The sequence below is a fragment of the Peromyscus eremicus genome, chromosome 4, assembly GCF_949786415.1.
Source record: "Peromyscus eremicus chromosome 4, PerEre_H2_v1, whole genome shotgun sequence".
Taxonomy (NCBI): domain Eukaryota; kingdom Metazoa; phylum Chordata; class Mammalia; order Rodentia; family Cricetidae; genus Peromyscus; species Peromyscus eremicus.
In genome coordinates, this window is record NC_081419.1 from 18,860,986 (window position 1) to 18,877,726 (window position 16,741).

Consider the following 16,741-nt stretch of genomic DNA (forward strand, 5'->3'; position numbering starts at 1 on the left):
ACTGATGCAAATAAATCAGGGAAAGCAGGATATAAATCAGGAGACATAAGAACAGTGGTTCAATGTCCATACAACTCTATACAAAAAGCAGAACTGTATGCCATTCTTATGGTACTGATGGACTTCACAGAACCCTTCAATATAGACACTGACTCTCAATATGCAAAGAGAGTTGTTTTACATATTGAAACTGCTGAATTTATTCATGATAATACAGAATTAACTTCATTATTCATACAATTGCAGGAAATCATCAGAAATAGAGAACATCCTATATATAACACATGTCAGATCCCATATGGGTCTGCCAGGACTTCGAGCACAAGGTAATGATAAGATTAATCAGTTACTAATAGCTAATGTGCTTAGAAGCCTCAGAATTTCATAAGAAACACCATGTAAATAGCAAAGGTTTAAAGAAGGATTTCTCCATTACTTGGCAACAAGCAAAGGATATTGTAAAAAAAAAAAAAAAAAAAAAAAAAGTTCTACTTGTTCCTTCTATAATCAAACTCCATTACCTGTAGGGAGCAATCCAAAAGGTACACAAAGAAATGAAATTTGGCAGATGGATATGTTTCACTTTGCAGAATTTAGAAGATTAAAGTATGTATACCATACCATTGACATCTATTCAAGATTTCAGTGGGCAACTCCTATGAGTTCTGAAAAAGCTGATTCTGTAATTACTATTAGAAGTTATGACCATCATGGGAATACCTGTACAAATTAAGACAGACAATACCCCAGCATATGTCTTCAATAAAATGAGACTTTTTTGCTTATTACAATATAGAGCATGTTACAGGTATACCACACAATCCCACAGGCCAAGCAGTCATAGAAAGATCCAATCAAACTTTAAAGGTTATGATAAATAAACAGCAATAGGTAATAATAACTCTTAGAAATAGATTGCATAATGTTTTATTATACTTGAATTTTCTCAATGCTGATAAGAAAGGAACAACAGCTGTGGAGAGACACTGGACAGCAGACAAAACTTCTGAGCTAAAGCAACTGGTTTATTTCAAAGATGTGTTGACCTCAGAATGGAAACCAGGATATGTCCTACAATGGGGAAAGGGTTTTGCTTTTGTTTCTGCAGAAGAAGAAAAGCTATGGATACCAACATAATTAATAAAAATTTGATTCGAACAGGAGAAACCCCTTGATAAGGAGAAGTAAAAGCTTATCCACCAATGTGACATCTCTACAAGCAGTAAGAAAAATTTAACAAACAAGGGTTGGGGTAGGGTTCTGTTTTTGTCTTTACAGGACAATAGAAATACCCATCTTCCAGAAGTCATAAGGACTTGGATATTCAGACATCTACAGCAGAAAGAAAGGATCTGTTGGTACCAATCTACACAGGGTAAAATCTCACTGCCTAACATTTATATCTCTTTAACTTTAGAAAAGTTGTGGTTCCAATTCAATTATACACCAAGCTGGCTTTGGAGTTGGAACTGGCACACTTCTTCTCTAAACACAAGCATATTGCTAAAAGAAAAGGTTGAGAGATTCTGTCTCATATCAGAAGAGCCATCTGGTGAGGGACAGGAAAACATCAATAAACAGGGACCATTGTCTTCAAGATTTTAATTCTCTGCATGCTCATTCTTGATTTCTCTGAATCCTTTCTTACATGTCATGTTATGTTTAAACCCAAACTTCCCATTTTGATATTAGTAACGTTCAAGTTTTTCACAGTAAAAAATAATTTTTTCCAATAGCAATCTCTGAAGTCTCCAGAAGGAAGATGGGGCCCCCCAACAACTCTACCCAGTTCAGAATGATGCCATAGTACTCATCATCATACTACACTTCTAGCCAGAATCTCAGACAACCTTACCCATTACTCTAAGACTGGCTGCAGAATCTACAGTTAGTCCTACTAAGACTTAACTATCTGAGCGTTCTTACAAGACCCCACAAAGATACCATTGTCCCCTGAACAGCAATCGCCTTCTGAACAGCAGGATGCAATTCTAAGAAAACAATGCCCCTTTTCCCAAAGGTTTCATGTTTCTGAGAGTTATGGATAATGGTTATAAGGTTGGGGGTGGAAGAAAACATTGGACTCGGTATTCCCCTTAAAAAAAGAAAAAAGAGGAATGGATAAGTATAGAATATTAAGGTAGATTATTGTATATACTAATAAACTAATTTAGTAAAATATCAGCCTTAGATAAATTGTACTCTTATGGATTCTTAGATATTGACACAAATATAAACTATTTCTATATTCTTATTCCAGATAATTTGTATATTGAAACAAATACAGCTGCTTTGTGTATTGTCACAATTTTGAGGTCATTGTCCTTTTACTATACATTTGCTTACAGACTATTTATTCTGTATACATGAGGCCTTAGTCCTTAGGTTATCTAGGTAGATAAGACTTACAAATTTATAGTCACCCATGCTTGTCATCTCTATAGTTATGTTAGTTAGGCTGTCCAGATTTACAAGTACATAGGTCAGATGGAAAAGTAATCTTCAAACACTTCATAGACCTGAAGAATACGGCACTTAAATGTTTTGATAACTTGGAATTCTGTTGACTTGAGACACAATTGCTCCTGGCAGCACTGATCTGATCCCAAGAGAATGTTGGGCTCTGAGACATTTCCCTTTGGAAGTTTTTCTTCACCCTGGCACAAAGTGGCCCACTGGGAAGAGAATTGCCCTTGCCTCCACTGCTGACAGTAAAATGGTCTGACAGATACTCTAGGCCTGTAGCCAATTTCAATGCACCAATGATACTGACAAACTTTAGGTGACTGTCCAGGCTGCCAGCTGTCTCTGTCTACTCTTGCAAGACTCCCGAAAGTTGCTTGCATCCTTCTCCCATTTCTCAGGTATTATTATATTTCTTCTCAGGTCTTTGATGGGATTGAAGGCCAACAGTTATAGTTACAATCTTCTTGTATCTTAGCTAGAACATATTAAGTATTAGATTTAGGTTATTTAGGATAGGATACCTTTTGGAATGATCTCTGTAGCATACAATTTACCTATGCTCCAGACTTCTCTGGTATTTAATATTTTAGTATGGGTCTCTTGTTTGATATTGTTTGTGTTGGTTGTAGTCCCATCTTGTCCAGGTCGTTATCCCTTATTCCTCCTGGACAATATTTGATAATAATTCCTATTGTATGTAGTTTTGTATTAGGTTGGAACTTTCTTATTTAGACAAAAGGAGGAGATGCAGTTTTTAGGATTCTGTTCTCCCTCTTCTGGGTCTAATGTCTTACATCATCAGGGAGCACAGGCGACTATGTCCCTGCCTTAAAAAGCTGGACACGGACCCCCACCCTCTCTTTCTGTTTCCTCTCTGCTGTCTGCTCTGCCCTGCTTCCCTCCCCTGCCAGGCCTGGCTTCTCCCTCCTATCCCCTCTTCTTTCTAATAAAGCCCATTCTAACTCTGGTAGCCATGGCCCATGACTTTTCCAACCAGCACCATTCATCCTTTCAGTAGTGGGTTCTGTTCCAGCTTTGACCTGGAAGTACTACGCCCTCACTAGTGAGGCTTCTGGTAACTGCCATGCCTACCTATGACCTGTCCCTGGGATGGAGCTGAGACAGGAGCCCTTAAGACCCAAGATCCGGATGTGCCAGATATCTTGGTTCCTGGTGATCCTGGATGCTGGAAGACAGATCGAATCAAAGTTCTCCAGAGAACCCCGCTGGACTTCACCTCACCTCTCCCAGATCCTGTAACAAACCCCTTTACTGGCTAAAAGTTACCCCAAAATAAACCTCATTTTTAACTACATGGAGTTGCCTTGATAAATCCTCACAATATTTATTTCTCTGCCTGCATAAAAATCAACTCCAAATGGACCAACTACCTTAATGTAAGACCTGATACTCTGAAATTACTATTGGAAAAGTAGGGAAAACTCACCAAGATAGAGACATAGGTTAGAACTTTGTGAATTAAACTCCATTTGTCCAGGAAATATGGCCAACCATTGATAAATGAGTTGTCATAAATGTCACTATACGAACTAATTTGGATATTATCAAAAGATGAAAATATATTTGCCTGTGTGTGAATTGGAGACCCTTGCACATTGTTGGCAGAGCAAGCATTGATACAACCATCATGAGACACAGTGCAGAGATTTCTCAAAATATAAAACCATGTCTGCCCTGTGATCCAGTCATCCCAATATCCTAGACATAACAAAAGAAAGGAGGTCAGGATGCCAAAGAGACCTCTGTACTGCCCCATGTATCTGAGACCTATTCATGACAGCCAGGCTATGTAGTCAACCGGCATGCATCGAGGGGTGAACTGATACAGCACAGTACAGGAACCCTCACAAAACCAAAACCAGACCTGCCAGATGGCCCATGCTGGCTGTGTCTCCACAGGAAGAGAAGTGAGCTGCTTTTTTAGTTTCTTCCAACATTGATTTGGTTGCAGGGGGCCAGGACTTCTGTCATTTTGGAAGCCTCTCAGTCTCTAGTTCACATGACAGCACAGAGCATCCCTTGCCCCTTGAAGGAAACTCTACCCCCTCAACATGATATGAATGGCAGGGCAGAAATACAAATTGAGGAGGGAACCAGGTTACAGGCTACACAAAAGCAATGCCTTGTAAGTAGGAGTCAGGGCTCTTGTGAGCATTTACACACCCAAATATAAGGATTTTTTTGATGATGCTAAGACAGGACAACTGCAGAGAAAGATGGAAGTATTTCAAAATGAATCAAAACCTAATCCTTTAACAATGTGTCTACCCTATATCCATATGTCTGTTGAAGAAGAATGTGATTAGGCCTTATAATTCAGGAGGTACAAACCTGTCACCCCAGTACCCAGGATTCTGATCAGGAGTATCAGGAGTTGTAGGTCAACCTAGGTTACACAGTAAGACCCTGACTAAGAAAAAGAAAGGAGAGAGTGATACTGAGACTTGTGGTCAACTTGAGTCCACCTGAAGGACATTTTGCCAAGAAAAATTACCCTTAAAAGAGAGAAATACTTCATATGTGGAGCCAAAACCAAAATTCTCCATTAGTGATAGTAGCAGGATGGAGAGATGTTTCTAGAATGTAGACGAGGCAGTATGTAGGAGGAAGAGGGCAGAGATCTAATGCACAGAATGAAGACCAAAGTACATCATGGAGAATGAGGGTTGCTCTCACCACAGGGAGAAAGGGTGCATTCAGAAGACAGACATGCTGACCAATTCACTATCAGAATGTTTATATAGATATAAATCAGGACACCAGAGCATGTGGTTCAAATATACAAAGGAATTTATTGTAGCAAGAAAACAGTCTCTTTATTCAGCTATTTGTGCCGTATATCTTTTTGTCTGGTGCCTGTCTTTCTTGGTAACACTTCTGCAGAGCAATCTTATGCCCAGCTCTCTGAGCATATCCTCCATGGCTGATCTTCACCTGGATACACAAGGCATAAAGTCATCAGTCACTCAGCTCTCACTATCTAGGACCTTTCCTTAGAGACTGTCTTCATGGTTCAGTTCTCTAGGTATTGGTTGATGTCACTCTCTAAAAGGGGACCCACTCTAAAAAGCCCTCAAATTACTGTCAGTGTTCTCTATGTCTGTCCCTTGCAGCCGGCAGTACTTCTGATGGAGAAGTGGTGTCCCTGCCTAGGTGACCAAGAAAACAGTAACAACAGCTGACTCCATAGAGTAGATGGAGGGGACTGAGCAGCACCTCACCCTCACATGGCTCCTGCCAGGACAGAGAGGCATCACCCTCAGTGAGGTAAGTCTCTGAGCTGCCTCAGACACTGTTCTCCCTAAACCAGGGGTTAGTACAAGGGCCTGGGTGCTACCTGGATCAGTAGACATTTTCCCTTGTTCCTCTTTAGTCCATCTGCTTGTGAGTCTCTGGCCCAACTTCTCTGTCAATCAGAAGAAGCCTCTTTTATCAAGGAGACCTGAAAACAAGACATTTTGGTAAGATTACAAAATGTTTAGTTGTCCATCACCCTGTAACCAATCACCTCTTCCCCATGGCCTGAGCAGAGGAGCATCACCTGTGTGTCCCTCTTCCATCCAGTGTGTTAGGGCTTTAGTGGCATCTCCTGCTCTAAGCACCATCCAGTTGAAAATGTCCCTTGCTGAGTGTAGTCCCAGGAGTCTCTTTGGTAGCCCCAGCATAGGGTCATACAGGCAGCAAAGGACTTTCCCAGCCTGCTGCCTGGGGACACAAAGCCTCAGCAACGGTAATGTCCCTACAGGATGTCAGAAAGAAAACGGCTGGGATCTTTGTGTGAGATACTGTTGAAAGTAGTATCTTGGGGTGTAGTAGAGTGTGGTCTTGGGGTGTACTAAAGTGTGGTCTTGGGGTGTACTAGAGTGTGGGCCTAAGGAGGGGTGTGAATCTGACCCCTTAAATCTCTTTAGGTGTCTCTGAGATATCTTAGGAGGTGGAAATATGGCAGGAGACCATGAGCCACCCAGAGGAACACCCGCACTGTCAGGCCGGGGGTTGCCATTGTTTTTCCATCAACAGATTCTATCCACGATCACGCTTGGAACCAGCTCCATCTCTGAATCCAACTGTCAAACACTCCAGACTTCACCTTGCTTCCACTCAAAGCACAGCTGGTGGGCCTTACCTTGCACAGGACCGGATGCCCTGGGGCAAAATGTGCACCATGGCATGTGTTGGCTTCATATGACTCCTGCGAAGCAGTAGAGCAGGGTGGTAAGTGATTGTGTTGGGGGTAGAGACAGGAACAAGCTGAGTTAGAGGGATTTGAGGCATTTCCAGGAGGGAAATCACATGAAATATGAAATTATCTTGCTTGAATAGGAGTCCTCTCCAGTTCAAGCAAACTTCACTAGTGTCAACTGTGCATGAGGTACGTTGGGAGAAGTATGTGTGTGAGTGTGTGTGTGTGTGTGTGTGTGTGTGTGTGTGTGTGTGTCCCTGTCTGTTCAGATACAGAGTACAGAAGAGTGCATCCATATGACTCAGGTTGCAAAGCAACAAGGAGTTCACCAGTAAGTGCTAGGGTGAGTTGTGAAGGTGTCTGGATCTGGTGGGGACGGGAAGCAAGCTGTCTAGTAGTTCAGGATGGTGCTGAGAGCTGCACCATAACTAATGGACTCACCTGTTCTCACACACTCTACCTTCCCAAATGAGCACAAGATGGACACTCCCTGCAAACTCGTCCCTCTGTGTCTGGCTCCAACCTGGTCAGCAATATTCATCGTGAACACATACAAACTGGGCAGGCCCTCTGGGGTCCTCCTCTGCTTCTGGTGCCGATGTCTCTTCTAATGGCTCACAGGTACACCTGGAGACAGGTAGCTGGAATGACGATCACACTGTGCATGGAAGGTCCTCTGAGGCCTGTTTTCCTAATGATCACAGCACTCCGTGGATCCTTGTTTAAAGGACTTCTGGTCCCACAGAGTGCTTCACTTTACTGGCACAATTGTGGCACCACCAGCCATCATGAACCTACCTACAAGGGAGAGTCAGGAGGATCATGAGTCTGTCAGACCCGCCTCCCAGAATCCTTTCTCAGTCCTCAGGGTCCAGGTGATGTGAGAAGGGTGTGCCATGCCCCCTCCTCCCCAGTCATCATCTGCAGACACAGGAACACTTTGCACCTAGTTTCAGCCTATGATATGAACACAGCTTCCCATGGCACACAGCCATCTGAACTTCCTACCTGGCTCTCTCCAGCGCCCGTGTGCATCCTCAGCATGCTGCTCCCCATTCTCTGGTTTCAGCTTAGGGGGAGCACAGTGCCTCCAACAGCACTTGAAACAGACACAAGAAAGGGGCCTCTTAGGAGAACATACAGGTCTTCTGCTTGGCTGTGCTGGCCCTGTGCAGTCTGATTCCTCCTGAGTGCCTGCCCCATTGCTCTTTACCCACCCTTCTCCTCACCCTTGCCCAGCCTCGGGCCACTATCCTCTTCTGTCTATCTACATCTAGGTCAAGTTTCTCAGGAAGGATACTGTGGGATTTGCTTTCTGGTGTGATAATATAGTATCACCTATTCCTACAATCTGTTTATTTAAAAGCATAGCATTTAGTCCAGGAAACAGCGTACTGAGTAAAGGTACTTGACCTTAAGCCTGGGGACCTTAATTCATTCCCTAGGACCCACATGGTGTAAAGACAGAACTGACTCCTGCAAGTTAACTTCCACACACGTATAGTAAATAAATATTTTTTCTTTAAAGAAAAGATCATTAAAAAAAAAAAAAAAGAGGCCTAGATAGAAAAGTGCATTGGAGCCTCTCCACCTACCTGTTACCTTGGCTCCCTCCATGGTCCTCTAAGGTCACAGGCAGGATTTTGTTGCAGCCTAGGCGCTCCCTCTTTTCTGTTGGTATGCAGCAGCATAAACTTCTCAGGCCTTTTATAATCCTTCTCCGTAGGCTCTTCCAAATCCGCTTTCTAAAGGGGGCTCTGGGTGCAGTCTGGCACCGGCCACTGAGGTGTCCCTGGGATGTTTCTGGGGAGGATGGGCTGAGGTCTTTTTCTTGTACAATCGGACCCTCATCCTGGGCCTCCTTGCTGGAGAATGGGGGTGATCTATCCTGTGAGGTCATGTTGTTCTTTGAAACAGCTGTAGCCACACTGTGGGGCTGTCCTCTGAGGTCCTCCTGAGGTGCTGGTTGTAGGAGAGATGACCTGGTCCTTTCACCTCTCCGACTAGCTGTAGCCACTCTGTGGGGCTGTCCTCTGAGGTCCTCCTGAGGTGAGGTTTGTGGGAGAGATGAGCCAATAATTTCACCTGGTGTGTTGACGTCTTGGCACTGAACTTCCTCCATTGGGGTGTGATGAGATAAAACATCCTGTGAGGACGCCTTGCTCTTTGATTTGTTAGGGCCAGCTTTGGACACATTCCAGGATAACTTGCTGGAATAAGTTTCCAGTGCTGAAGACACTGTGGTACATATTTCATCGGAGGTGTTAATAGTGCTCTCTGAATCCCCCCAGGCGCTGTTCATGAAAGTAGCCTCATGTACACGCTGGGGGCAGATTCTGTGAACTGGGGCTGTTTTCTTGTCAGGGCAGTTCACGGTGGGAGGCATACTGTACCTCGTTTTCCCCTTTTTGTCATTCTCGGGACTCTCAGGTAGAGTGGGCAAAATGGAAGAAGTGGGAAGGATAGGGACACTAGATCCCCTCTTTATAGTCACTTTAGGTATTGTGGGAAGGCCTGTAAGGTTCAAGGTTCCAGCAGACTGCTTGGGCCGAAGATGTTTTATAATGTCATCTTCCCAGGGTGACTGCTGCCTAAGAATCAAGTAGGTGGCCATCACTTGATCATACTTCTTCTCCCGTAAAGCTTCCATTATCTCTCCTTGCTTATAACCCATGACGCCCATGATGACCATCACAGTGGGGTCTGGGTAGCTGTCCTCATTGTTCTCTCTAAAGGGATTGGGAGAACCTTCATTGCCATGCTTCAGCCATTGAAAGCCCACAACGTCACCTATTCTTGGTCTTTCTCCAGGATTTACGGTTAACAACTTAGCAATAACATCCCAAAGCTCTGGCGACAGCTTGAAATTAACGGGGTACTTTCCTGCCAAGATTTTGTCCTTTAGCATTCCAAAGGTAGTTCCCTTGAAAGGGAGGCACCCTGTAGACATAAAGTAGAGTACAACTCCCAAACTCCAGATGTCGATTGCTCGGCCATCGTAGCCTCCACCTTCAAAGAGTTCTGGGGCGCAATAAGGAAGGGTCCCACAGAAATATGCTAGCTTCTGCCCCATGGGAAGCTTGGTGCCCAGCCCAAAATCACTGAGTTTTATATTTCCTTTGCCGTCCACTAAAATATTTTCAGGCTTTAGATCCCTGTGAGCAATCCCTTTCCTGTGACAATACTGAAGGGCACACACCATTTGTTTAAATACCTTACGGGACTCGTCCTCAGGTAGGTAGCCAAACTCCACAATCCTGGCCATCAGCTCTCCGCCTATGGCATGTTCCATAACCAGGTAAGTGTTTTTTGTGGTGTCGATTATGTGAAGAAGTTTAATGATATTGGGATGGTCTAGAGATTTCATTATTTCAATTTCTGATTTGATGAAGATGTTCTTTGAGCTTTTTGGGAGAACTTTTACTGCTACCTTTGTCTGGGTGAGTAGATGGCTAGCCAATTTTACTTCTCCAAATGCTCCCCGACCAAGGGTCTTTAGGATTTGATAGTGCTCTGTTAAAGCCTCTTCGTCAAAGGAGTTGTACTGTAGGGTGTTGCCTTGAGCCATTTCCCACTTCCTCATCTTTGTCGATATAAATGCTCGTACCAAGACCAACTAGTGATGCAAGATAAAAATTAATTAAAAGCAGGTCTAGGAGAAACATTTATAGCTACAAATTCCCGCGGTTAAAAAAAAGATGGTTGTCCAAAAAAACCTAATGATGCATGTCATGGTCATAAAACAACAAGAACAAGCCAAACCCAAGAGAAATAGAAGAAATGCTCAAGTCCAGAGCAGAAATTGATGAAATGGAAACTAAAATAATACAAAGACCAATGTAACAAAGACTTGATTATTTTAAGAATAAATGTAACTGATGTAATCTTAGCCAAAATAACGACTAGGAAAATTTAAGATACAAGTTAATAATATTAGAGACAAAATAAGAAACTAATAGAAAACTTTAAGATACAAGTTAATAATATGGGAGACAAAATAACATGGTATTACCAGAGATACAACTGAAATCCAGACATCTAGACAATCACTAGGGAATGTTTTTAAAATGTTCCAGTGAATTGGAAAAATCTAGAATAAACTTCTAGACACACATTAGCTACCAAAACTCAACTGAGAAGATATAAAACACCTAAACTGAAAGACTGTCAGAGTCAGAGGCAGTGGATGACAAAACAAACTGTTTTCTGGACAAAGCAGGGCAGTTGCCCATCTGAATTTACAGCATTGTGACCTGCTTAAGCTCACTCCAGACAAAAATCTCTGCATGAAGAGGGGAGGTGGGACAAGAAGTCACACCCCTGACGAACTATTGACAACTGATAGATTCCAGGAGAGGGAGAACACATTTAAGGGTGTGGCCCCTGGTAGGTGGGACCGACCACTCTCCAGTGGAAGGCCATATATCCAAGAGTATAAGGACAACAGAAACTGTACTTGATGGTGAAAAACAAAACAAAAAGACACAAATATGGGTGGTAGGAAAGGGAGTATGGAAGATCTGGGAGGAATTGGAGGAAGGGATAAACATGACCAAAATATATTGTATGAAATTCTCAAAGAACTAATTTAAAACAGAAAAAAAGCAACAAAATCGAAATAGTAATTTAAAATAATCTCTTGACAAAAACAAACAAACAAACAAACAAAAAACTCCAGGATCAGACAAACTCATTGGTGATTTCTATCAGACCTCTGAAGATCAGAGTGCAGAGCTAAGCCACTAGTCAGCCATAGAGGCCAGGTGTTGATGGCTCACACCTTTAATCCCAGTACTAGAAAGGTGGAGACAAGAAGGGAAATGGCTGGGCAGAGAGAGGTGGGAGGAGACAGGAGCTCATTGCATTCAGTCTGAGGATTCCTGGAGACAGAATGTTGCACACTTTTAGTCTGAGGATGGCTAGAGTTAAGAAGTCTCTCTAGTTACTGGCTTCTTTGTCTTAATGATCTTCAGGAAAGCTTTGTTAGAGCATACACAAAATATCACCAAGATACCAATGCTTCTCAGATGATTCTATGAAATGAAAAGGGAAGGATGCTTCCAGACTCATCCTAGGAGCCTGTATTACTTAGGTACCAAAACCAGGTGGATACAGTAACAAGAGAAAGGTATAATTAACATCCTTGGTGAACACAGATGCAACAGTCCTTAGAGTACTTAATACTTCACACAAACTTCAACAGCACTTAAAAGGATCATACTTCATGATGAAGATGGGTTCACCCGGTCATGTAAGGGCTGCAAATATGCCAACTGATTAGCAATGCTGTGCAGAAACAGAAGGGCAAGAATCATACACTCAGCCGAAAAGAGTGAAATTGTCATTTTTCAGGGGAAAAACGCATGGACCTGGAAATCATGGTGTTGTGTATAACAGGCCAGTCCCACAATGACATTTGTTTTCAAGTCTTGGATCTCAGTTTGGGGAGGGGACCTGATAGTAAAAGGGGTATTGGGGATGTGAAGGGTAAAGAGGAGGGGGGTAAGTATGTAAAGTAGGTGAATATTATCAAACATTATGTGCATATACAGAAATGTTATAGTGAATATTTTTTACTTTTTATGCTAAATATTTACTAACAAAATCTTTATAAAGTAAAAAGAGACAAAGAAAATGAGTAGTTAGAAAAAAAATGGAAGATAGTTAACAAAGAAAATTTAAAATATGTAAAAACTAACTTCTAAAACCAGAAACATAAAATACAAGAAATAAAAGGAAAAATGAAAACCAATACCCCCAAAGCACAACCAGCAAAGTGAGAGAAAAACTCACTCTGTCAAGTACAAGAAGTCACCAGCATCCGAGTCCAAAACTTCACCGATATCCAGGTCCAAAACTTTTACCAACATCCAAGTCCCACAGATCACCACCTAACAGCTCTCTGTACTAGAAGGACAAAACCCAGCCCTAGGCAGTGTGTTATATGCACAGGTGTCAGTCATTCCTCACAGTGGCTCCTTGTGAGGTCAGAGCAAGCCACGGACCAATGAGGGATGGGCACACTCCTGTCAAAGGCCTGTGTTAGCTACTCTGCAGTCACTGCTACCAAGTGCCCCACAGAAAGTAACATAAGGAAGGATCCTTTCGGCTCACACTTTGTGAGAACAGGGAAAGCATGGTGGCAAGAGTAGTTGGTGTTAGCATGTGGCTGCTTACACTGTACTGGTGGTCACCCCACCTCCAACACAGGCTTACAAACTGCTTCCTGGAGCTAGACCCCTGCCCTAAAGCTAGGCTCCAACTTCCCAAGACAGTCACCTGCTGGAGAGCACAAGTTCAAACACAAAAAGGTCTACATGGGACATTTCACAAGCAAACCCTAGGAAGGACTGGCTCCACTTTAACAGTAGTAACAACAGAAATGGTAACAACAAAAACATAGGCCCCTAAAGCTTTGCTTTTATTGGGTATAGACTCTGATATCTATCAGTAAGAAAGTGAATCCAGAGGATGTTCCAGTGACCTTTGCAAGTAAGATCAAAAATGCTATGGTAACAGCTGGCTGTTGTAGACCTCAACATATCTACATTCAAAGTAGATAGGTTAAGATTCAGATATTTGGAGTGCATGAGGTGTGTTTTTGGATATATGAGGGCTGCTTTCTTGTTCTAACATGGAAGTTTGTTATATGTTCTCACATGATCCTGGGAAGGACTGTACTCTCTTTCAGGCCCTGTTCTATAGGCGAAATATTCTGTCATGATGGTGAACCTTCCGGGTTGGTACCTCCAAAGGCCCCAACTCTCAATATTATCATTGCTTTAGAAATGAAGATCCAACATGGATTTGGAGGGACACATGTTCCAATATGATACCCCACAAACTAGAGCTGGTCACCATTAGACGTGACCTACCTGAGGTGAGTCATTACATTTCTCCTGACAGACGTCAAGCAGGATCTCAAAAACAAGGTAGAAATTCCTTATGTAAGGTCTGAGGACCTGCCCGTTATTAAAGTTGTCATGTTCAGATGAAGGAGCCCGAGGAGTAGGGTAAAATATTTGCCTGGCCTGATTGATATGAAAGTTTTAATGAATAATAGGCACTTTAGGCAGACACACAGCAGGTGAATTCTGAGAGAGTCCCTTGCATTACAGTGAATGGGGTCCATTTTTTATAGCCATTAAGAAATATTATCTGGCCTTGTCTCTTGGGCCATTTGTGTGGCCTCTTATTTGAATAGTTAAGAGAACAGATCACTATGTTTTATAACAGCATTGGCTTCCTTTTCTGAAACTGACCATTTTTGGTGAGGCACCAGGGGCTGTTGAGTTAGGTTCTAACTGCCTGTTATGGTATCACAAACAGTATCAGATCCTGCCATTTATGTCAACATGAGTAAAATGATGAGCAAAGGAAGCCACAAGAGGGGGAAAATATTGCATAGAGGGACCTAAAGCAAGGCTGCTCGCTCTCTCCATTCCTATTCAATACAGTACTTCAAGTTCTAGCTAGAACAATAAGACAACAAAAGAAGATCGAGGGGATACAAATTGGAAAGAAGAAGTCAAACTCTCGCTGTTTGCAGATGATATGATAGTCTACATAAGTGACCCCAAATATTCCACCAGGCAGCTCCTACAGCTGATAAACACTTTTCAGTGACGTGGCAGGATATAAGATTAACTAAAAAAAAATCAATAGCCCTCCTATGTACAAATGATAGATGGTCTGAGAAAGAAATCAGAGAAACATCACCCTTTACAATAGCCACAAATAGCATAAAATATCTTGGGGTAACTCTAACCAAACAAGTGAAAGACCTGTATGAAAAGAACTTTAAATCTTTGAAAAAAGAAATTGAAGAAGAGATCAAAAAATGGACAGCTCTCCCATGTTCATGGATATGTGGGATCAACATAGTAAAAAATGGCAATCTTACCAAAAGCAATCTACAGATTTAGTGCAATCCCCATCAAAATCCCAATGCAATTCTTCACAGACCTTGAAAAACCAATACTCAACTTTATATGGAAAAACAAAAATCCCAGGATAGCCAAAACAATCTTATACAATAAAGGAACTTTTGGAGGCATCATCACTTTAAGCTCTACTATAGATCTATAATAATAAAAACAGCTTGGTATTGGCATAAAAACCAACACATTGATCAATGGAATCCAATTGGAAACGTTGACATTAACCCACACACCTACAAACACCTGATTTTTGATAAAGAAGCCAAAGTTACACAATGGAAAAAAGAAAGCATCTTCAACAAATGGTGCTGGCATAACTGGATATCTACTTGTAGAAGAATGCAAATAGATCCATATCTATCACCATGTACAAAACTCAAGTCCAAATGGATCAAAGACCTCAACATAAATCTAGTTACACTTGAGTCTCATGGAAGAGAAAGTGGGAAATAGCCTTGAATGCATTGGCATAGGAGACCCCTTCCTAAATATAACACCAGTATAGCACAGACACTGAGAGCAATGATTAATAAATGGGACCTCTTGAAACTGAGAAGCTTCTGTAAGGGGAAGGACACTGTCAATAAGTCAAAAAGGCAGCCTACAGAATGGGAAAAGATCTTTATCAACCCCATGTCAAATAGGGGGCTGATTTCTAAAATAGATAAAGAACTCAAGAAACTAGACAGCAAAAAAAAAAAAAAAAAAAAAAACAAAACAAAAAACAAAAAAACTAGACACCATCACCACCACCAAACCCAAAAAATAACAGAAATTAACAATCACTGGCCATTAATATCTCTTAGTATCAATGGACTCAATTCACCAATAAAAAGACAAGCTAACAGAATGGATATAAAAGCAGGATCCATTCTTCTGCTACTTAAAGAAAGACACCTCAACTTCAAAGACAGACATTACCTCAGAGTAAAGTTTTGGGAAAAGGTTTTCCAATCAAATGTACTTAAGAATTAAGCTGGTGTAGCTATCCTAATATCTAACAAAATAGATTTCAAACTAAAATTAATCAAGAGATAAAGAAGGACATTTCATATTCATCAAAGGAAAAATCCATCAAGATGAAGTCTCAATTCTGAACATTTATGCCTCAAATACAAGGGCACCTTCATTTGTAAGAGAAACATTACTAAAGCTCAAATCACAATCAAACCCCACACACTAATAGTGGGAGACTTCAACACCCCACTTTCACCACTGAACAGGTCTGCCAGACAGAAACTTAACAGAGAAATAAGGGAACTAACATGTTATGACTCAAATGTACCTAATAGATATGTATAGAACATTTCACCCAAACACAAAAGAATATACATTCTTTTCAGCACCCCATAGAACCTTCTTCAAAATTGACCACATACTCTGTAACAAAACAAATCTCAACAGATACAAAAAAATTGGAATAACCACCTGTATCTTATTAGACGACTATGGCTTAAAGCTATAGTTCAAAAACACCCCCATTCCTCTCTTTAAAGCTGGATTGGTGTCAAAAGTAGAAAGAAGCCAGCCACTTTATTACCCCTTGGAGATCCTCCTCCAAATATTCCTACTTCCTGTATACCCACAACTATATGCCTTTCTTTTCTGCATCTCATTTCCTCTCTCCACCCAGCTACATTACTTCCTCTTCCTGCCCAGCACTGTCACTTCCTGTCTGTCTGTACAGACCTCCAGACCTTTATAGTTAACTAGTATTGGAAATTAAGGCATGTGCCACCATGCCTGGCTCTGTTCCCAGTGTGGCCTTGAACTCACAGAGATCCAGACAGATCCCTGCCTTCTGAGTGATAGGATTAAAGGTGTGTGCTACCATTGCCTGATATCTATGTTTAATATAGTGGCTGGTTTTTCCTCTGATCCTCAGATAAACTTTACTAGGGTGTACAATGTTTTGGAGGACACAATACATCACCACACATCTGAAACTTTTACCTTTTCTGTCAACTTAAAAAAATATATGTAAACTTTAGAGAGCTAGGACTTGGATCCATCTGCCACAGGTCAAAAGGACTTCAGGTCCCTTGTTTAGAAACCACTCCTTCCAGTCAACTGTTTAAGCTCTTCCACTTACAGCCTATCCCTGGGGATGGGCTTTTCCTGCCTCTTCTGT

General features: G+C 41.8%; 1 protein-coding gene across 9 annotated transcripts; it reads right to left on the reverse strand.

Moving 5' to 3' along the window:
- Positions 1-5,254: 5,254 nt before the first annotated feature.
- LOC131909106 (sperm motility kinase X-like) lies at positions 5,255-12,620 on the reverse strand. Of its 9 annotated transcripts, none has more exons than XR_009378753.1 (6): positions 12,464-12,620; positions 8,266-10,286; positions 7,112-7,297; positions 6,029-6,633; positions 5,825-5,929; positions 5,255-5,421 (listed from the first exon to the last, which is right to left on the reverse strand). XR_009378753.1 is itself a non-coding variant. In XM_059260413.1 (3 exons), the coding sequence occupies exons 2-3, from the start codon at positions 10,251-10,253 to the stop codon at positions 7,736-7,738; spliced, it is 2,022 nt and encodes a 673-aa protein (XP_059116396.1). In that variant the 5' UTR covers positions 10,254-10,286; positions 12,464-12,620; the 3' UTR covers positions 7,678-7,735. The 9 variants fall into 9 exon arrangements, 1 of the variants encoding a protein (XP_059116396.1); XR_009378752.1 differs by having other exon boundaries at positions 6,029-6,679; XR_009378755.1 differs by adding an exon at positions 7,679-7,769 and having other exon boundaries at positions 6,029-7,311.
- Positions 12,621-16,741: the final 4,121 nt, after the last annotated feature.